The 23,509-nt window shown below is 33.3% G+C and overlaps 1 protein-coding gene and 1 pseudogene across 2 annotated transcripts; both read left to right on the top strand.

Moving 5' to 3' along the window:
• The first annotated feature begins 6,725 nt into the window (after positions 1-6,725).
• Positions 6,726-7,928, top strand: LOC144546768 (protein trichome birefringence-like 8 pseudogene; annotated as a pseudogene). Its single transcript, XR_013508876.1, has 3 exons — positions 6,726-7,202; positions 7,345-7,487; positions 7,578-7,928. The product of XR_013508876.1 is annotated as a protein trichome birefringence-like 8 pseudogene (transcript).
• Positions 7,929-10,452: 2,524 nt separating this feature from the next.
• Positions 10,453-14,988, top strand: LOC144546708 (uncharacterized). Its single transcript, XM_078295248.1, has 8 exons — positions 10,453-10,919; positions 11,386-11,614; positions 12,226-12,468; positions 12,837-12,926; positions 13,239-13,388; positions 13,781-13,905; positions 14,009-14,147; positions 14,635-14,988. The coding sequence occupies exons 1-8, from the start codon at positions 10,624-10,626 to the stop codon at positions 14,758-14,760; spliced, it is 1,398 nt and encodes a 465-aa protein (XP_078151374.1). The 5' UTR covers positions 10,453-10,623; the 3' UTR covers positions 14,761-14,988.
• Positions 14,989-23,509: the final 8,521 nt, after the last annotated feature.

Here is a 23,509-nt window from a genome sequence, read left to right on the forward strand (position 1 = left end):
GATTAAACGAATCTTCTTGATTCATTTAATCCGTAGCTTAAGTTAGATGTAAAAATTTTTGTTTTACTCTTTCCGCAGCTTAAGCTAATTAAATGGGTTTGAACCGTTCCTCGAAACCCAACATGTAGGTGGTCGAATTTCTCTTCTAGTTCGGTCCCTTGTCAATGCATATGGTTGTGCCTCTTCTTGACCTTCCTCCAAATTGGCATCATCATGTGAGATCACATCATCACCTTCTTGGACCGGCTCCTCAAACTTCACATTCTTCTTAACCTTCTCATTCTTCTTAATAGTCGACTCGGATGCAACATCATTTGCCTTCAATATTGCCGACTCATTGAAAATGACATCTCTCGAGATAAGGAACTTGGATGATTCGGGACACTACAACTTATACCCCTTCATATTTTCGGGATACCCAAGAAAAACACACTTCTTCAATCTAGGCTCCAACTTTCTTTCATTCACATGTGCATAAAGGGGACAATCAAACACCCTCAAATTCGAATAATCGGCCGGCTTACCCGACCACACTTCTTCGGGTGTCTTCAACTCAATTGAAGTGGTAGGAGATCGATTCACCAAATAGCAAGATGTGTTAATGGCTTCCGTCCAAAACTCCTAATCCAAACCCGCAAAGCATGCTGCTAAACCTCTCAAGTAGTGTCTTATTCATCATTTTCGCAACACCATTCTGTTGAGGAGTGTTGACCACCGTTTTATACCGAACAATCCTTTTGGCCTTACAAAAATTATCAAACTACGGTTGCAGAACTCCAAACCATTATCGGTTCTCAATCTCTTAACTTTCCTTTCCATTTGATTCTCCAAATATGACTTCCATTCTTTGAAGGTACGCAACACATCACTGGTTTCTTTCAAGAAATAAACCCAAACCTTTCTTGAGAAATCATCAATGAAAATAAGCATGTACCGATAACCATTACCTTTAGAAGGCTCACGAGAATGTCCCCAAAGATCTGAATGGATATAGTCTAATATTTCCTTGGTCGAATGAATGGCTGTGGAGAAACTCAACCTCTTATGCTTGCCAAATACACAATGCTCACAAAACTCCAAGTTGCATGTGCATTGGCCACACAACAAGTCTCTCTTGCTCAAAATGGTCATTCCTCGCTTGCTTATATGTCCCAATCTCATATGCCACAACTTTGTAGCATTCGCATCTGAGATAGTACCCAAACACGCAATGGCGGCCAAGCCTATGACCGTGGAACCTTGTAGAAAATAAAGAGTTCCAATCTTTTTTGTCTTCATAATTGTGAGAGTCCCTTTAGAAACTCCAAGGACTCCACCTTCACTTTGGAACTTGCACCCCTTTTCCTGAGACCCCAAAGAAATCAAATTCTTTGACAAATCGGGTATATGCCTCATACCCGTCAACCTTCGGACTTTTCCATCATGGAACTTAATTGTTACCAAATCAATTCCGACAACCTTACACATGTTATTGTTCCCAATGAGAACCTTACCATCTGTAGACTCATAAGTTTCAAATCAATCTGTATTTGGAGTCATGTGTTGCGAAGCACCCGTATCCATCACCCAACAATGCTTATTATCAACATTGGTATCTATCACACAAAGAGTATCAACTGTGTCACACTCGGCCACATTGGCCTTCTCCTCTGAAGTACCTTTAGTATCAACCGTGTCTCTATTATAAATCAACATGTCTCTAAATGTCTTATATGATGTGAGTAATGAGCACAATAACAAAAGCGCTTAATCCTCATCCTTCACCTTAACATCAATGTTACCTAAATCATTCAAAATAGATGCAAACTCTGAAATATGATCAGAAATTGATATACCTTCAACCATGCGAAGGGTGTAGATGCGTAATTTCAACCGCAACCGATTAGTAAGAGACTTCTTCGTATAAATGTTCTCAAATTTCTTCCACAAACCCTTAGCAGTCTTCTCCGATAGGACCTCTTGCAATGTCGAATTGCTAAAACACAATTGAATAATGAAGAGTGTCTTATCATCCATATTTCTCCATTTACTATCCGTCAACACATCAATCAAATTATCTCGATCAAAAATGGCATCCTTAACCCCTTGGCTTGACAAAATTGCCACCATACGCACTTGCCATAATGCAAAACTCGTCTTCCCATCATACTTCTCAATATCATACTTCGCCGACATATCCATTCAATTTCTCAAACACCTAATTAATCAATTCCCCAAATTATCAAAAAATTACTCTAATTACTGAAACATCACAAATCCAAATTTGCAGCGATTTGTTAAGTTTTTTAGGATTTGAGAAAAAGAAGAGAGCAAGAAACGAAGAGACAACTTAAAGTGAATTGTATTAGGCTTATCTCTCTCATAGAAAGAGTATATATATTAAAGATACAAAGTCCAACGGGTCCGAATAATAATTTGAATCAAAACATAACAGTAAAGATATTTTTTTCAGCATACCTTTTCTCCAACATATACATGCACATCACAGAACATTCACGTTTGCGATTAATTTAGCAGTTTGAAATTACTGCAAATTTAATTTTTTTAATTAAAATAGTGAAACAATATGAACTAATGACTATCCTGAGCAGCTAATCAACCATCTATATATTCAAAACTAAATTTAAAATAGCTCAATAACTTGAATTATTGCTATTGATATGTGGTCCAAACATATCAGAAACAAAAACTTCCGGTCTCTATTCAAAATAGCAGAGGCCTAAAATAAAGGCCCAATCGTTATCTCGTCCCAATAAACAAGAGCACACAAATAGTCGTCCATACTAAAAAAAATAAAAATACATCAAATAAAATCATCTCCTAATCGCCAATCTTGTTACTGGAGGTATGATGTTCATTAGAAGCACAGTGTCCGCTAGGAAACAATCTTTAAAAAAAAAAAAAAATCATTTGGTTCATCTAAACGGCTAAGTCAAGAACTGGATAGGAACTAAAGATGTTCTTATAATGGAAAGTTATGTTTCAATACAACCATAGATATTATTATCTATTTTAACCATAATTTTGAAATATTTTTATTTAAATACAACAATGTAAAACATTCTGATTTTCTCGGTGTTGGATACCAAGTGTAAGTTTGAAAAATGCTGACAAGTGACAACCTAGATAACAATAATATGGTGCCATTATTCCATTAATCATCACAAATATATTTCTTTTCTTTTAATTATCATTTGGTTGATATAAACGCTGAGTAAAGAACTGGTTTTTTTTTTTTTATAGGAATTGAAGATATTCTTATAATGGAAAATTACGTTCCAACATGAGTACATGGCCATAGATATTACTCTCTAATTTAACCACAATTTTGAAATATTTTTATTTAAATACAACAATATAAAGCATCCAAATTTTCTAGATGTTGGATATTAAGTACGTAAGTTTGCAAAATGCGGATCACAACCTAGATAACAAAAATATGGTGCTATTAACCATCTGACATTAATATGTGATTAAATTGCATCAAGGGTTTTAAAGCATTAACTGATTCTAATTTTTTTTTTTTGATAAAACAGTAGGGTCAAGCCCTTACTTTCATTAACCTTGATTGGTTACAGAGAAAGGGTTTCTGAGAAGAAACCCTGTTGCAAAATAAAAGTACAGTGCATAATAAAAAAGAAACCAAAAAAATTTGCTAAAAGTAAAATAGAAGTCTCTGGATAAAAGAAAATTAAAAGAAATTGTTGGTAGTGAAGAGCTGTCTTTGTTACACTTCTCGCAGCATGGAATTTCTATCTCGGGCCTGTGCCGTTGATGCCTTCCATTGATCAATCACTTCATCGATCAGTTGTTGTGTGCTCTTTCTCTCCTCCTTGAAGATTCTGTTACATCGTTCCCTCCATATTGTGAAGTTTGCGATGAGTATCAGTTCTTTGTCTGTCTTGGGTGTATTTTTGTCCGTCATCTTATTTATGTTATTTTGGCCTGCTGTGTATCCCTCTCCTCGGTGCAACACTCCTCTGTATATGGGTATTGTCTGTGGGCATTCATTGAACATGTGTTGTGATGTTTCATCTTGGTTCCAGCACAAGTAACATATGCCTGCTATTTGAAATCCTCTTTTTTTTAGGTTGTGGGCTGTCAGTATCTTGTTATGTATTAGTAGCCAACCAAATATCCTGTATCTCGGTGGACTTCTTAATTTCCAGATTTTATGGGCCGTTGTTCTTATCCTGGGGCCATTTAGCATTGCCTGATACGCCGATCTCACTGTGAAAACTCCATTCTCCGTCACTGTCCATAATACAGTGTCTGTTGCTGATTCTGGTACGCTATGCTGTTGACTTCTGTACCGGTTTATTTCCTGTTGCAATGTGGTTAGCTGCCTCGATGCTTGGTCTGACAGGTTTGTTCTAAACTGCTGTATCATATCCGGCATCTGTAATGCCTGTTGCAAGTTAGATTCTTGTTGTATTGAGAAGGTATATAGCTCGTCGAATCTATTTTTTAATAGACCCATCCCCCAGTTTTGTTCCCAAAATCGAATTGTGCTGCCCTGATTTGGCATCCTGAGAAAGAAACATTCACACAGTTTGGTAGAATTCTTCAAGTGTGCTTGGAAAAGGTATGATTTGTCTACCCCATAAATGTCAGTATTGCAGTATAGCGCTTGAAAGAGTCCTTTCCATAGTGTGGTTTCATGTCGCTGCCATTGCCATTGCCATTTTGCTAGCAAAGCTTGGTTGAAAAGCGCAAGATCGATTACCCCGAGCCCCCCTAACTTCTTTGGCGTACATATCATACCCCAGTTTGCTAGGTGTATTTTATTCTCATTTTGCTCTGCTCCCTGCCATAGGAAATTCCTTCTTATTCTTTCCAGTTCATTTAGAACCCATACTGGTAAACTGAATACCGACATGTAGTATATTGGTATTGATGAGAGGACCGAATTTATCAGTACCAGCCTTCCTGCCATGTTCAAAAGTTTCGAGCTCCATCCTGTTAGTCTTGCGCTTACTTTTCGGATTAGTGGTATGTAGTCTTGCCTGCTTAGTCTTGAGTCTGACAACGGTAGCCCAAGGTATTTGAAGGGGAATGAGCTTTGTTTGCATCCTATAAAGGTTGCAAGCTTGAGGACTTGAAACACATTTTAGTATTTAGAATTATCATTATGGTGGCTTGTAGTTCAAATTTATAAAAATTGGTCATGCATTTTGAACACAAATTAAAGTCTTTATACTAATACTTTAACATATCAGCAAAATCAAATTTAATTGATAGAGAAAATTTAATTCAATCATAAAATGACTTAGATGTTGAATCATATGAAACTGGTCCAAATCGAATGAAGATAAAATGAGAGACCCAAAATAATTATAATGATCTCAAATTAGTAAACTGATTGCAGGAAAAGTCTCCTATTGGTTAACAATAGTATCTTAAAATTAATTTCATTCGTACGTGACCATAAAATTTTCTGTCAATTTACAAGTTGAACCTAGAAATATTTGGTCTCTTTGTTTAAAAATAATTAATGTGAGTAAAGGTCCAATTTGAGTACATTTGAAATAGATCCGTATAAAGATTGAATGTATAAAATTACACTTCTTATTCTGTATATTCCATATATAGCAAAAAGTATTGAAACAATATATTATAAATCTATCTAAGCAATCCCAAAAATTTGTTTTCTTTCCATAACCTATGTATTTCCACAAGGAAATCAAGCCATTCATTTCCTTCCCTCTCATCCTTCTCATCTCTATCTCTCTCTCTCCTATTTTTCCATTTTTATACCTCCTTTAGCCCTTTCAAGTTTCTTCATCTATTCTTGAACTCAAAAGCAAATTTAGAAAATGATTTCTGTGATTATTCCAATGGAAAATGGGTGTATGATAAGAGGTTTATTGGTTGGTACACCGAGAATTGTCGATTTCTCGATCCAGGATTTCAGTGCAGGAAAAATGGCCGCAATGACACGGGATTTCTCCATTGGAGATGGAAGCCTCGTGGCTGTGATCTTCCCCTGTATGTTATACACAAATTCTAATTGTTTTCTTTTTTATATTTGTTTTCTTCGGTACTTTTTCATTGGCATAGATTTCTGTAATTCTGTTTGCACCATTAAATAGAAGCTCGAAACTTTTAATTGAAAGGCAGAAAGCACGGCGAGCGCTCAAACAATATAAATTATATATTCTCTCTGGCATTTTATAGTAAAATCTAATTAAATAAAATAATTACAAATTGAAATAAAGTTATTAGGTGCATATATACGAAAAGACCTTACAGACTTATTTTGACGGGAATCAGGAGTTTTATGATTAAATATAAATTAATTTGGAGAATCATAATTAATTTAGTTATTAATTATTGTTTCGTGATTGACTGTAGATTTGAAATTTAATGTCTGTATTGAATATGAATTAATTTTTTTTTATATTCGTCCCATTATATATAATTTTTTTTTTACTAATATGATACATAGATGCGACTTCATAAATTGTTATTATTATTTTGTTTTGGAAAAATCATTTTCTCTACTATTGTTACTTTGGTATTTAGATCTACATATATACCTACAATTTGCATGGAAGTTACAATTACAACAGTAATTAGTTGCTTTATATGAATTAGTAATCTTAGTTTACGCATTGTCTAATGAAACTTAACAGGCCATATATAACATACCATCCTGATTTTCATTAAAAATGGAACCAATTTGTAATACCACAAGGATTTATGTAGATAAAGAATAGTGTAATATTCTCCTCATGCACTCCTTTCACCTTTATGATCAGTATACAAAATTCAAACTTGCCTTAAATGATCTATAAAAACAATAGTGACTTGGTTAGTTAACTTTACTCAGATTCAATGCGAAAGAGATGCTAGAGCGAAGCACAAACAAGAGAATAGTATTTGTTGGGGACTCAATTGGGAGAAATGAATGGGAATCCCTGAATTGTATGTTATCTATCAACGTGTCAAACCCGTCAAATATCTACGAGCAATTTGGAAACCCCATAACCAAGCACAGAGGCTTCCTATCCATAGTTTTCAAGGATTACAACCTAACCGTTGAATACTATCGTGCACCTCATCTAGTGGTGGTTGATCGATTCAAACTGCAAAACGTCTCTTTTTTTGGTTTGCGAGGAGCAATACGGGTTGATAAACTTCCGCACTTTGCTTACAAGTGGGCTAGTGCAGATTTACTGGTACTAAATACTGGTCATTGGTGAAACATAGACAAGACTTAGAAAATGTAAGTTTAATTGAAGGGTAATAACCTCTCATGCATCTAAACGACCTCTTTGTCAGAATCTTCAATTTAAGCTATTAATTTTATTTAAATGGGAAATTTGGGCTAACATTTTTCAGATGGGCCAAACTCTCAATCAGACAATGGATATTAAAGAAGCATTCCAAAGATCTATGGAGACGATTAAATCTTGGGCCTTGAATAACCCAAAATTATTTAAGAGTTACATATTTCTTCGGAGTTATGCCCCCATTCATTTCATGTAAGTACGTGGTATCTTGCAAGTAAAAAAGAATTGTTCGCCAAACAAGAGGTAATTTTTCTAATTTGGATTTGTTGGCCTAAATTGTAGGAACGGTTCATGGAAGCATCACGGGACTTGTGCGTTAGAGTCAGATCCCTACCTATACTAACACAAATGGTTTCCGACTCGAATTATGGACCAACCCGATCATATCGAGTACAATAGAACATATGAGAAACCATGGCATGAGAGCTAGCATTTTGAATGTCACATAGATGACAGAATTCCGAAAAGATGGTCATCCTTCGAAGCATCGCGAACCAGGAACACCGCCTGGCGGACCTGAAGACTGTAGCCATTGGTGCTTGCCAGGCGTCCCCGATACATGGAATGAGATATTGTATGCAAACCTCTTAACGTATGGATATGAGAAGTCAAGAACTTCATGATAATTCTTTTCACAGTTGTCTATATTGACGTTAGAAAAAAATACATTGACCAACCAAAATTATTGTAAATTATATCTATAGCATCACGCATTCTTTTTTTTCTTCTTCTTCTTCATATTTTTTTTACATTGTTGAGATAGAGTAATATGATTAAAACAAATTGACATCACTACAAGAATGCGACAGTATCCGCGAATGTAGCTTAAAAAATTGACATCAATTCAAAGATTCGGATATAATGACAAAGTTTAGGGACGTATGTAGAAAATTACCTCTATAGTAATCCAGTGGTCACCTGTAGAATGGTCAACACATGTGACAAAAAGTTTAGACTTTTTATTCTTAAAAAGTTTGGATTTCCTAAGGGTCAACACATATGAGACCCAAATAAAAAATAACTATCATTTGTCTTATTAATTATAATAGTCAAATCTCAAAATCTTTAGCCTATTTTAATAAAACAAAAAGTTTTGAATAGCAGGTGGTTTATTAATGAAGTTTGGATTGTCATAGAGTGAGAGTGTATGTAACAAACGGAGTGGCCGTCATATAATGATTAACAAAGGTAGGATCTGATCAGGGGCAAAATTGTAAATAAAAAAGGATACACCTGGCATTAAGACGGGCGTTGATGCAACTATTTCATGGGTATCCTTGTCAGTAACTAACCTTGTAAGAACTGTCTGGATGCAAAGATCTCCTTCGTAGGTGAAAATGTGAAATGTTATTGCACGTGCATCAAAATGAATATGCGTGTATTGTTTCGGACAATGCAGACCGTTGGATTGGGGAGTAGCATTGTCCATCGTAGTCGTAGATCTTTACTTCTTGCTTCTTCTTCTTCTTTCTTTTTGTATCTTAGTGTACTTAATTACTTTGTAAAAGCTTTTTGGTTATAAGTTACATTAATTTGTTGCTGCCTGTGTTTTTGGTCAGATTACTCGATCGGATGATTATATTTTTGGTATATATATGCTCCACTCTGAATAAGGGCAGCTGAAAACACGTTAATAAATGGTTAACAAAATAAGTACATATATATAACGAAAATGTATAGAATTGTTTTTCTTTTCTTTTCTTTTCTTTTCTTTTTTGAAAATATCAATGCTGAAGTTTAATTAAGAAATGAAAACTTCAATAATGTCATTGTGCAAAGGAACCAAAAGTAAATAATCTGTTAGTATACTTTCTTGATGCATTGACATTTATGGCTCTTGTTGCTTGCACCTTGGTACAACTAGGGTGTTCTTAAATAGCTAGAGAATGTATATTTTTGTACATTGTGATTATTAAAGAACCAAAATACATACATTATCACTTATCCCTTTTATAATATATGCTTTATATCAAATATCTGACAGAATAATTTATTTGGGCTAAAGACATATATATTTAAAAAAAAAAATGAAAATCTTTATATGACCATCTTTTAGATTGTTTGATTAATATGAAATAAGTAGAAGCATATTTCAGCTAAAATAAGAAAATATGTAGACAAAACCATGCGGAGAATAAATCTCCATGGCAAGCAAGGGAAGATGTTTTTTTATTTTTATAGGTGTAATATAAAATATTTCTTTTACTATTTTTGTGTGATGAACAATTTGGAGATGTGATTAACGTTAATTCTATACTTTGTTCATATTAAATGATCAAATAATTAGAGGACAGAGAAGAGGGTGCAATGTGCTCATCCAAAATACATAGCACTAATTCTATGCCAAAAAATAATTGTTACATTTTAGTAAAGTTCTTTTTTCAGGTAGATTTGTTTTCATCCGTGGCCGTGGATCTATGTTGCATTAATACGGGTAAGGATATCATATCGGATACAATACGAGATACAACGATACGACAATTTTTAACATGATATAAGTATTGGGTAATACGATGTGAGTATCGATACGGTAATATGATACGTGTTAGATACGGGTAGACCATGTATAAGGTATCGGGTAATACGATATGAGTATCGATATAGTAATACGATACATGTCAGATACGGGTAGACCATGTATAAAGTATCGGGTAACATAGCCGTGGATATTTCCCTTTATATATCTACTGGAGAAATAGGTGTCTCAACATTAGATTTACCTCACAGGACCATTATGGCCCAAAATGGACCTCTATTTTAGGAAATGAATAAACTGGGGGTGCTTTACATTCAAACAGATAAGAAGGCCCAAATGTCGGCTTATCTAGTCACAATAAAACAAGCGCACCCCAATAATTATCGATAATGGATAGACCTTAGCCCGTCGCTGTGCGCCACTAGGCAGAAGACTTGCCGCTTTCACTCTTCACAACTCACAACTCACGGGCTCATATCGCATGAGGTAACATAATATTTCTGTTAAAATATATACCGTACGATCAGAATCCGCACGATTATTAAAGGATACATTTCATTCCAACTCCGTCCGGATTCTGACCGGACGGTCCAAATATAAACAGAAATATTCCGTTATCTCAGAGGATATGGACTCCTCACACGAGAGTTACAAAGCATTTATTTTCCCTATCCCCGATAAAAAGGAAAAAGAAGTTTTCAAAAAAGAAAAAAAAAAGGGAAAAAAACTCAAATCTCAAACTCGCCAAAACGACGCGCAACACATAAATCCTTTTAGATTTTTTTTTTTACTCTGCCCCTATCCCTCTCTCTTTCTACCAGACCTAACCCTAGAATCTAATCCTGTCGTCTAATGGAGAGGTCGTTCGAGGCTTGGGATGAGGTACAGCGCCATGGCCAAGACTTGATGGATAGAGTGGCGCAGGGAGTCACTGGATTCATACAGTCGCAGATCGTCACCCCTCCAGTTCCGTTCCAGTGGCCTCCCACCCCGGTAAAGGCGCCATTTGTGCTAGACGAGATCGGAGGTCGCCTGGGCGAAGCTGGTGCTGAGATCGGGAATTACTTCAATGGCGTTGTGCAACAGTTCTTTAGACAGCTCCCTCCTCCTTTTCGACTCGAGGAAGAACAGTCATTCATCGAGCCTAGGTAGGTCCTGATTACTGGGAAGTTTAAGTGAAAGGGTTATTTGAGTTAATTTCGAGAAATCTCAGAGAATTGGTAGTTTTTTTTTTTCTAGTTATTGCTGATAAGATTTTGAAGTATATAGTTTGCAAGCGTAGTATTATGTTTATCACTTCTATTGATGTGCTTGGCACTAGGTTAGACTTATCTGATTTTTAATGATTTAGCACTGAGATTGATTTAGGCCTTGGGAACTTTAGGTTTTTTTTCAATAAATAATATGATTGTCCGAGTAGTTAATAAGCAGATAATTGAAGAAGTATTTATGGTTTGGTGTATGGGAAGAAACCAATCCAAATCACAAAGAAAATTCCTGCCACGGGGTGATTCAGAAACTAATCAAAACAAAATTTTACTCTGAAATCCAGATTTCTGATAAGTAAAAGAAATTCTATTCTTATATTCCTACTCTTCTCTTGGGTTATGCCAGGTTAGTTTCTCATTCTTCCACCTCACCATCAGCAGTTGGAAGGAGGTGGGATGTTTCCGATATGGGATTAGTTGTGGCACAAATTGGGAACCAAAAAGTTATTGAGACAGAACAGGTGGTTGATTTGGCAATTGGGACAGTTGGCGAGATGCCAGAGGATGATAGAGATGAAGACTTGGAAAGATTAGATTCTGAAGTCAGCTTTTCTGGGCCGCTCAAGAAGCCTCATGTAAGAAAATTTGATGGCAGTAAAGCATGTTTAGATTTTGATAATCTTATTTATGCTCCCCATCCATAAAGGAAAAATTATTTATTTGTGACCTAAAGTTTCTAGAGTAACTTTCAGGTGGCAGGGTAACTGGTCAATTTCTGTAAAATGACTTCTAGTATGTGTTCTAGGTGTATCTTTCTTGCATGGCAAGCTATTATGCTTCATGCTTATAGTGTGAATCTCTTGGCGTTATCTTGCATGTACATGTAACTGTATGGTATTTGTGGTGCATTTGTTGGTCTGTCTGTGCATGGTGTTTTGCCTGTCTCAGAGTTGCTAAAGGAACAATTTTTGAAAGAAAAAAGATTGAATTTTTTTTTAAAGAAAATTCACTCACCAGCTCTTTCGATCACCTATGCTGGAGCCACTCAGAAGGCGCCACATAGTGCAGTTGACTTCTAAAGAATGGTATGTTGAAGTGTTGGGACTTAGACACTGTACAGGCCATCTCCAAATGCAATTTAGTTGTGCAGCTAAACCCTAAAACTTGGTAGCAGTAGCAGATTGCTAAAGAATGGTATATTTTGACTAAGTTGGTGTAATCAACTGATGACATTATTATAAAACAGGGTACAGTAAACATAACGGCAACCTATGACAGTAGAAATCGGGAAACAGAAACCTCTGTAATGGCAAGAGGAGACTTGTGGAGAGTAGAGGCTTCTCGTGGCGGCAATCTTAGACCTGGCAGCGACAGCTCATCTCTTTTCCTCGTGCAGCTGGGGCCTGTATTGTTTGTTCGTGACTCAACTCTTCTTTTACCTATCCATCTCTCGAAGCAACACCTCCTTTGGTATGGCTATGATAGAAAGGTACAGTTTTTTTGTTTCCTTTTATCATGATGTCATATAATCAGTTAAGTGTACATAACCAAACTAGTACAGTATTTTTGTGGTACTAGACTGATATTTGATGGATGATGAAGTGTTTTTTGGCGTGATGTTGCTTTTCAATCATTGATTGTGCCCCATTGTTACAAGTATAAAACATTAGTAAATATAAGGGGCTAACCAAAACGATTAATAAATGAGTAAATCAAACATGTGTTTAGACCAGTAGCCAACCTATGTAGGTGGAAATGAGGTCACCATGTGATTATTTTTGTTGTGGATTGGAATAGTTGCTTGACAATGGGTTAAGATGATAAATATATTTCATTTCCTGTTGGTTTCTTTTGCAGAATGGATTACATTCTCTTTGTCCAGCAGTATGGTCAAAACATAGGAGATGGTTGCTGATGTCAATGATTTGTCTAAATCCGCTTGCCTGTGTGAGTATTACATTTTTCATTTATCATATTTATTTTCCTTTGATGGAACTATAATAGCCTTGCTCGTACTAAAATATTGAGAATCCTAAATTTAAACAATCATATTCAAGTTAATTACACATCTCTCCCTCATTCATTTATTCGTTTGTTTGTTTATTATTTACTTTTTACTTATATTTTTTGTTTGAGAGGGTTTGTTTGACTGGGAGTTCATGATTGTCTTTCACACACTGTGTTAGGGTGATTATAAGTAAATAAGATCTGCATTTTGGTTGATTCACTTATTGAATTGATTATTTTTTTATGTTTCAGTCATTCATGGATTTGCAATGCCCAAATGGGCAGCTCACATATGTTGCCGGTGAAGGCTTCTCAACTAATGCTTTTGTACCAGTTCTAGGTGGTTTGCTTCAAGCTCAAGGGAAATATCCCGGTGAAACTAGAATTAGCTTTTCTTTCAGGGTTAGTGTCCATATTTCTCCTTAGTTCTCTTTTGCTCATTATTTTGAGAGCTTGTGGGATGTTTCGAGCAAAATGAGAATTATCACTTTTGACATGATAGAAGTTGGAAATGATCTTCATGCTTATCTAGTTTGGAAAAATTCTTTCCTCCTATTCTAGCTTCTTAATTAGTATATAGACACAGCCCTCATATTTCTCCCCTTTATTGAGACAAAACAAGAAGAACAGTTTGAAAATTTGACACGGTCATTGTCACTTTTTAGTTATAGTTTTGTAAATACTAGTTCTTGTTATAAGGTTGTGTGGTATTTTGAGATGTTGCTTGGTGTCTATGAAATTTCTTATCCTCACTCACATTCTTGGACTAACTCTGAACTTTTTTTTCTCAATAGAATAAATTCCGTACCAGGGTAACACCAATGGTACGATGGCCTGATAATTCGTTCTCAGTTGGAGTCGAGCAACCCATGGCATGGAAAGAAAATGGTATCATGATTAAACCTAGCGTTCAACTCAGGTTCGTAGACTGATCATAGTTGTCAATGGGATGTATAATTAACTAGCATATGTTTCACAATTACTTTAGCTGAATAAGTGATAATTAAGATTTTTTGAATCAGCTTATGCCCCACCTTTGGAGGGAGCAACCCTGGTTTGCGTGCCGAGCTAATACACTCGATATATTCCCTGAAAGAGGATATAAATGTGATTTGTGGTTTTGCTTCATCTACACACCCCTCTGTGTTTGCTTCTTTAGCTGTAAGTTAAATTTACTAATAAAAAGGACTAACATAAAAAATAGTAACAAGGCATCAATCAGGCTTCTTTTAAGATCACCAAGTTTAAAACTTCAAATGTTTATATTTGGTCCCTAAAAACTATTGTTTATATCAGTGTGGCCCTAATGTTATCTTGCAGTCATAAATGTAGTATTGAGGTTTGTATTGTGTATTTGGCATTGATAAATATGCAGAAAATGTGAAATGGAGAGAAGTCAATGGTTAATAAGAAGGGGTTGTCTGTAAATCCCCTTCTTACTGGCCCCACCCAAGAATGAATATTAGAGGTTTTTGCTTTGGGAACAAAATAGGAAGATTGGAAGAATGGGGATTGAATAAATTTCTTGTAAGCTGGCAGGGTCCTTTTGAAAAAAAAAAATTGGGAGATGCTACGAGTATTGTCATGTTTTCCAGGGAATACAGGTAATTTTAATGCTTAATCGTTTGTAACTTTTTTGTGTTTACAGATTGGAAGATCAAAATGGAATGGGCATGCGGGTAAATCAGGGGTAGTTATCAGCCTTGAAACCCCTCTTAACAATATTACAAATCCAGCTCTATCTGTTCAGTTGAATGGTAATTTTGAGTTTTGACAACCAACTCGCCAGCTGTACAGACTGTTGTATATATAGGAAAAAAATGCACTAATAAATAGCATTGAAGAAAGAACTAGCACTCTTTATAGTGCATGGAAAATGGTACTCGGTGTAAATAGTGACGCAGTACTTTTTAATCCCCACTAAGCGTGAAATTGTAGTGTATTATTTTGTTACCAGTTAGAGCAACACTTACCATAGTTGACAAATATTTAATGAATTTAAGACGGGTGTGGTAAAGAAGAGCTTATTAGCATGCCAGTGAATGAAACAATGTAATTTTGTCTACTTTCCACGTTAAGGACTCTGTTATCTTGGATGTTACTTATATTGAAAGTGGAATTTTTTTGTCACAATTTTGTTGGCATTTATCATGTGGTTCCACTTATATCTAATAAAAGAATTTGGCTGGGTTCTATCAAACTTAAAAATGCAAGTCTAGATTTGATGTTAGTTGTGACCTCGTGATCGACGTAGTGCTTCATATTCTTGCCACATATTTCTACCATCTATGAAGTAACTAGGAGATTTGATATTGTAAGTTGTGCTTCATTCTTCAACTGAAATCATAAGCAGTACTTCATTACTCACGGATTAACTTAGAGTCTATCTTACATATATATTAAAAATTATAAAATTTAATAGGTACTTTTAACGTTGATTAAATCAAATAGAATTTTGTGACGGTCGTATATTTTTTGACATTTGATGAAACACTAATCAACATCCAAATTATATAATACTAAAGCCAATAATAATTAAATAATTTTAAGTACATGACAATAATAAAATAAGGGAATCCGTGTTCTACCTTTGGTAAATCATAACTTGTTAGCATATAGGTTTTGCACAAATTCTCTGAAATATCTTCTAATATCTTCTACAACTACTTTAAATTGAAATATGTTATCAACATTTTCAATTGATATATGTCATTACTAATTTCAATTGAAATATATCGTTAGTAATTTTAATTGAAATATTTTGTCAACAAATATCTGGCTTTAGTCATGGATAATAAACCATCCAAGAATGAATTAAAGCAATATGTTAGTAAAATTAAGGTTAGGCAAAATGTGTTTGGCTTGTGTATAAATACAACAAACTACTTGCTTCAAAAAGCGGAAAACTAATACTTGAAACGTAAGTTTGATATATTGTGTTAAACAATTTCAATACTATTTTGATGTAATTTTTGTCCATCACTATTAAGTTTTTTTCTTATTTTTGTTGAATAAGAGCTAAATATTAGTTGTATTTTTTTTTGTAAATAAAGTATACCATCAAAGGAGAGAGAAGATATTGCTTGATGTAGCTGATGCATTAGAAGCTAATGAAGCTAAAATCAGAGCAAAAAATAAGGCAAATGTAGTAACTGCGCAGCAAGCCGAGTATGAGAGGGCTTTAGTTTCTAGGTTGACTCTTCAGTCAGGAAAGATAATTGCAAATTGTTCCAAGTTTGTCATTACATGTTTCAAAATATTTATAAACTTTACCAATTTTTTTCAATGTATGCTCCTTTGAAGAGATAATCTTGTAGTTAATTGTATTGATATGTATATCAATTGTTTCGATGTGTTTTTCTACATTCTGAACATATATCAGCCTAGCAAAATCCATCAAGGTACTTGCTAACATGGATGATCCAATAGGCCTAATACCGAAAAGAACAGGATGTCAGTTTTTATATTTTATGGATAAACACTTAAGCAAAAACAATAAAAGTTTACGAATTTTAATAGATTTTGTTCTTTACTTGTGTAGACAAAAATAATTATTACATTAACATGTATTTTCAAGAAAAGCAACTAGGATCAATAATAATAAGAATATGAAATAATAATTCAATATTTTTAAGTACAAAATAATAATGAAATAAGATAATCCGTACAGTCCACCTCGAGCTAATAATAACTTTTAGCATATAGGTCGCACAAATTTGCTAAAATATTTTTCTATAATTAGTTTTAATTGAAATATGTCGTTAATATTTTCATTTGAAATACGTCGTCAACAATAAAAACATGTTTTTATATGAGCTTTAATAGTGTTTTGTTCTTACTTCAAAAATAATTAAATATTTTTAAATAAGAAAAGAAACTAGGGTCAATAATAATGAAATATTTTTAAATACAAAATAATAATGAAATAAGAGAATCCGTACATTCCATCTCGAACTAATAAAAAACATGTTTACACAATTTGTGTGATATTTCAACAACATATTTCACCTTATTTGTATCATTTTGAAAATTATCACATTATCGTATCTGTATTGTAATTGATACAATACTCATACCCGTATTCTTACAATATAGCTTCAAACGAACACTATTCCAACTACAATCAATATTATTTTGCATTATAATCAATCAAATGTTTGAATGCTAATGTGTAATTTTAGTTACTGAATTTGCTTTAAGGGAAAAACTGGGTTCTCTAAAAGTTAAAAATTAAAATAAACTTTAAAATTTCAAAATTTTAATGAATGGGTTATTCTAAGTAATCAAATAAAAAAAATTAGATTGAAGAAAGGAGAAATGAAAAAAAAAAATTGTTTTTAGTGAGCAAATAAATAATTTTAAAGTTTTTATGGAAAAATTGAATATTTAGAATTGTTTGGTGGATATGACAACAATAATCCCTTATAATTAATATCCAGTCTTTCGAATCTCCTTTGGTAAAATGTCGACATCACAAGTTTAAAGATTCCCCAACATTTGAAAATAGTAATTTCTAGATACTTAAAAGAATAATATTTTTTTAAAATATATTAATATACAAATCATTTATGACAAAATAGTATGCCGACAAACTCTTTTATCCGTCAACAATGATCTCACACGAGAGATTTGTTTTAATTTATCAATTCCGCTTGATATAGGGACTTATCCGCATTGATTTGTTTTGCATGTTATAAACGGAGTACAGCATGGTTGGAAGATAAGGATCCAGTGGAAATATTTTTATCCGTTAAATTAATGACTTTATGGCAAATTATGGAATGGATCAAAAAAAATATTTTGATCCATGACAGCATCACTCTTTTTTAGAAAAATTTTACTATTTTTTAGATTTATTGAAAACTGTTGTTTTTATGGTCCAGATTTGTCTGAAAAATAATGATTTTAAATAAATCTAAAAAATAGTAAAAAAAATTTCAAAAATATAAAATTTGGTCTCCAAACACATTAATATTAAGAACAATATGAACCGGTTTGGGTCGGTTATTTGGACTTTGAATCCGTGATTTATAGTCCAATGTATAAAAATGTATATGCATTGCAATGTATGGTAGTCTTACTCTATATATATATAGAGAGAGAGTAAGGCTACCATGCTTTGCAAATTAAAGCGGGTGTTTTAATTTGTACTCATATCTCTAGTTTTAAAGTTTAAAACGTCGATCTGAATTGTTCAAGTTGATATCCATATTAAATTGTGCTTGGAGACCAATTTTTTTTATTTTTTGGAATTTTTTTACTATTTTTTTAGAATTTTTCAAAATCAGTGTTTTTCAAAAAATTCATTCATATTCATATTTAGTAACTAATGAAATTTTTGTAATCATATTCAACTTATTGAATAAAATACGGATATGATAGAGATAAATAAATAAAAGGATGTGAATTAAACCCCCGTTCGTGCTTTCAGCAGAATATGTTTGAAAGTAAAGAGAAAGAATAAAGAAAAATATAGTCATCAAATCAAGGTTATAAATAGCGATTATAGCGGTATAGCAGGGAGAGAAAAAAATTATTGCGAATAGCGTAGCTATAACGAAAGCTATCATACATAGCATTTTTTTTTCAAATTTTATATTCTATATTTCTACTGATTATCAACATAATCATTGGAGAATTAAATAACAATTAAATGACAACTAATTTAAATGTATAATTTTCATTAATTACACAAATAAGAAGAAAAAAAATTAAAAAGTAAAATTACTTAATAGTTCATAGTATTACATATTATAATAGGGAAATAAATCTGCTGTGATTCTAAAGGGATCGCAGGATCTTGTGATTCCAAATCCATCTTTTTACTTTTTGGAATGCACAAATCTCAACAACACTTATTTTTATGCACGAATCTCCAGACAAATAAATGGATGGATTTGGAATAACAGGGTCCTGCGATCCCTTTAGAATCACAGCAGATTTATTTCCTTATAATAGACGGAGAGCAATTAATTTTATAAAGTAAATAAAATCAGTATACATATTTAAATATTTTATATATTATAATAATAATAATAATCAAAATTAGCTTTCAATTGAAACGAAAGATAACAATTTTACAAATGAATATTATACGAAGAGCAATCAAAAGGGAGAATTAATATTTGAATATTTCTCGATATAGAATGAGAGAATAAATCACAAATAAAAACAGAAGCACATAATTTGATTTAGCATACTTATCGTAAAAGACCATGTAGCATTAGAAATAGAAATAGAAGTACATAAACCCATATAAATTGTAAAAAAAAAACTCATGTAGCATAGCGGTAATAGCAGTCAGCTATTACAGCTATAACGATCGTAGCTGAGTTAGCGCACTTTTATCTCGCCACTATAGCTAGCTATTTAGAACACTACATCAAATAAATAATTTTTGTATGGCATTCATGATTCATGCAACGAATTAATGAACTTTAGAATATTTCTTGCGTTGCTAATCAGTTAGGGGTGAAAACGGAGCCGGATTATCCGATCCGAATCCGCTCCGAATCCGAATTATGCGGATCGGATAATAGACGGATACGGATCCGGATAATTTCTTAGTATTCACAATATATCCGGATACGGATTCGGATAAATTCCAATACCCGTAAACGGAACGGATATCCGAATAAATCCGAATTTATCAGCGAACCCGCAAACTCTTTATCCGCGAACCAGTTGGCGCCGAACCCGTGAACCCGCTGCTCCAAACATGGAAACCCACTTTTATTTGAAAATATTCAAAAACTGCAGTTGGTGTGAATCGAGCCCAAGACCTCATGTTTAAGAACCATAGCACATAGCCACTGCACTAAACACCCTTTTGTGTAATTGAAGCATGAATATTTAATATTGGCTATTCTTTTATTTTTCCATTCCCTACAATTTCTTCTATTCTCCCTTTTCCATTTCAAACCTTTTATTTCTTTTCTGATTTGTTTTTCATTTTTTTTTTGTTATTATCTAATATAGAAAATCTTGTATCTTTATATTATTTTTGTATTCCCCACATTATTTGTATATAAAGTTTATGTGACTCAATTATCCGATCATTATTCGTTTTATATCCGTATTCGAATCCGTATCCGTGGACTATCCGTTCCGTATCCGTATCCGTTTAAGGCGGATTTGGTTTTAAATTTTGATATCCGTTTACTATCCGTATCTGTATCCGTATTCGTATCCGCTCATTATCCGACGGATGCGGATATGATATCAACATTATCCGCTCCGTATCCGCTCCGTTTTCACCCCTATAATCAGTGCTAAGCCACTATTTGGGAAAGCAGGAAGTCTTATGATTTATCAATGGTACCTTCAAGGCTTCAACTAGCCAATTAGATTAATCCAAAACTTGTTGACATTCTACTTAAAAAAAAAAAAAAAGGTAAACTATCAACGAGATTGAAAGATACTATCTGAAGATTGTTGAAGCAAACACGAGGCGTGCCTTCTAGAATAATCTACCCAAGGTCCATGGTCTAAGATTTGATAAGGTCCGGATCCTCTAGAACTGACGATGGCAGTTACACCGTGTGGTCGGACTCTGACTTTGGAATTCTCATTTTATTTTTACTTTTACGTTTGTAATTATATTTAGGAGGCTTTATGGGAATTTTTTTCATAAACCATAATTAATAAAACGTTTTTGAGGGAACCAATATGATTGATTTTTTTTTTCAAAAACCATAAGGACCGTGGGGTTCCCACGGTCTCAAATTGTTTTTTTTTTTTTTCAGACCGCGGGGTTCCCATGGTCTCAATTTTTTTTTTTTTATAAAACAGAATTTTTTTTTAATTTTTTGTATTAAAATATTAGAAATGTTGAATATATTTCTTTGAAAATAGATGAAATACAATATAATTTGATTTATTAGAAATACTGCAATAAATAACCCGGATCAATATTTTTCAGGTCGGGTTTTTCGCGGCTGTAAGAAAAATTAATATATTTCTTTATGTGTTATTAGAAAAAAAAAATGCATAGATTCTGAGTTATTGATCCCGGTTCAAAAATCACTTCTAGGTAATCCAGAAAATATTGTGATCCTTCTAGGACATTTAATTTATAAAAAGTTATATCTATTTTGATAATTCTTTTTGAATAACAATTATTAAATAACTTAAAAGTTATTGTTTTTTTTTCAAAAATAGATACAACTTTTCATAAATTAAATTTACTAGAAAGATCACAATATTTTCTGGATTACCTAGAAGTGACTTTTGAACCGGGATCAATAACTCAGAATCTAAGCATTTTTATTTTTTTCTAATAACACATAAAGAAATATATTAATTTTTCTTACAGCCGCGAAAAATCCGACCTGAAAAATATTGATCCGGGTTATTTATTGCAGTATTTCTAATAAATCAAATTATATTGTATTTCATCTATTTTCAAAGAAATATATTCAAAATTTCTAATATTTTAATACAAAAAATTTAAAAAAATTCTGTTTTATAAAAAAAAAAAATTGAGACCGTGGGAACCCCATGGTCTGAAAAGAAAAAAAAAAAAAAAGAAAAAAAAAAACAATTTGAGACCATGGGAACCCCGCGGTCCTTATGGTTTTTGAAAAAAAAAATCAATTATATTGATTCCCTAAAAAACGTTTTATTAATTATGGTTTATGAAAAAATTCCGCTTTATGGTGGCTGGAACGTGAGTGCGTGACATGCCAGATAGGCAGAGACTGTGCTACAAATTCCCTTGAGGCCCTGAATAAACTATAAATTACCTCCGCTTCACAGGCTCACAGCAGATCCAACATTGGATTGTAATTTCATGTATCTCCCTCAAAAACCTTGAAATTCCGTATTTCCCCCTCAAAAATTCATAATATCATATTTACCCTTCTAAAGTTCAAAAACTCACAAATTTACCCAATTTATTGATTTTTCTAATAAAACTCATTTTGATTTTATAAATTACCCATTTTACCCTTCCTCCATGTTTTATTTTTCTCCTCTCTTCGTTCCCAGTGTACCAAACCACTCTAGTCAGGTGCATGCTGCGATCGACAAGCCAGTTGTTAAGACTACATTAGATGTCTCCAATACAAATCCAACTGGAGAGCTAACTGATTAGTCTCCAACGGCTCCTCAGATACTCAGAAGATTATTCCATTGTCGAGTAGTAAAATATAATAATAGTTAGGGTTCTCTGTTTAGTCTCTATATATATATATAGAAGCACTGATGTAATCGATAGTACACAAGATGAATGAATGAAAATTATTTCAAAATCTAATTCTGGATAATTGGTGCATTTCAGTTATAGACCATGCATTAGTTTTAACTGGATATGAAGTTCTAGAGTTTAGTATATCACAAACCAATAAAGCTACAAAATCCCTTGTCTGCTCTTTAGGAATCCCCAATTCAAACCTCAATCCTGCAAATTTTTTTGAATATTTTTGAATTATAATTTAATTCCATCTAAAATAGAATAGAACTGAAAATCGATATAAAATTCCTAAAATTCAGAATATTTTGTCCATTTCGGCCGAATTTGACTTGAATAATACTTGTTACAGAGTAGGTACCTTTTTGTTCCTTTTTCTAACCGGAATAAAGCAAAATAAATGTATTTGACAACCCTTACTACAGTAATAATGTTATGGAAGATCATTTATCTAGAAATTACTTTAAAGTCAGCCTAAAATATTAGAATTAGGAGACTAACAAATTGAAGAACTAACCAAATTTTAATTTTATATTTAGTCTGAACTCTGAAGTAAGGAATTGTTCTGTCTGCAAGATTTAATAATCTCAACTCTAGTAGTAGTTAGTAGTAGTTATGGTAATTAATGAACAAGAAAAATATAATATCAAGCATTTATACGGAGAATACTACAGTAATATTGGTAAATTTGCGATCGAGATCATTAACATAACTGGGCAGCTATTTTTGGGTTTGGCATTGAGAAAATACTCTTTTAAGTTTTATCTTAAAAACATGGAGTGGATGCTCAAGAGAAATATGTTGTTACTCTGGAGTGTCCAGATTACATTAAAGCCGGTAATTCCTTATCGTTGCTTTGCTAAGGAATAAGCTAGGATAAAGTTTAAAATTGACTCTACCATATGACATAGTACTTATAAGATCACATTGGAGTACCTCCATGAGTTTTAATAGAGAAATCTCAATGAGCGAAGAGAAAGGAGAAAAAGAAAAGATGGAGGAAGGGTGAAATTGGTAATTTGTAAAATCAAAATGAGTTTTATTAGAAAAATCAATAAATTGGGTAAATTTGTGAGTTTTCGAACTTTAGAAGGGTAAATATGATATTATAATTTTTGAGGGAGAAATATGTAATTTCAAGGTTTTTGAGGGGATACATGAAATTGCCCCAACAAAAAAAATATAAGGAACCGTAAACTCTCCGTCTCTCCCATCATCCACCCCATCTCTCTCTTCTCTCTACATTTCCGAACCAATGACGGTACCTGTAGCCAAGATCCTGCTATCGCTGTGCCTAATCCTGTCAATTCACATGGTGGAGGCGGGAAAGGAA

Source organism: Carex rostrata, chromosome 30, assembly GCF_964058835.1.
Source record: "Carex rostrata chromosome 30, lpCarRost1.2, whole genome shotgun sequence".
In the NCBI taxonomy this organism is placed as follows: Eukaryota; Viridiplantae; Streptophyta; class Magnoliopsida; order Poales; family Cyperaceae; genus Carex; species Carex rostrata.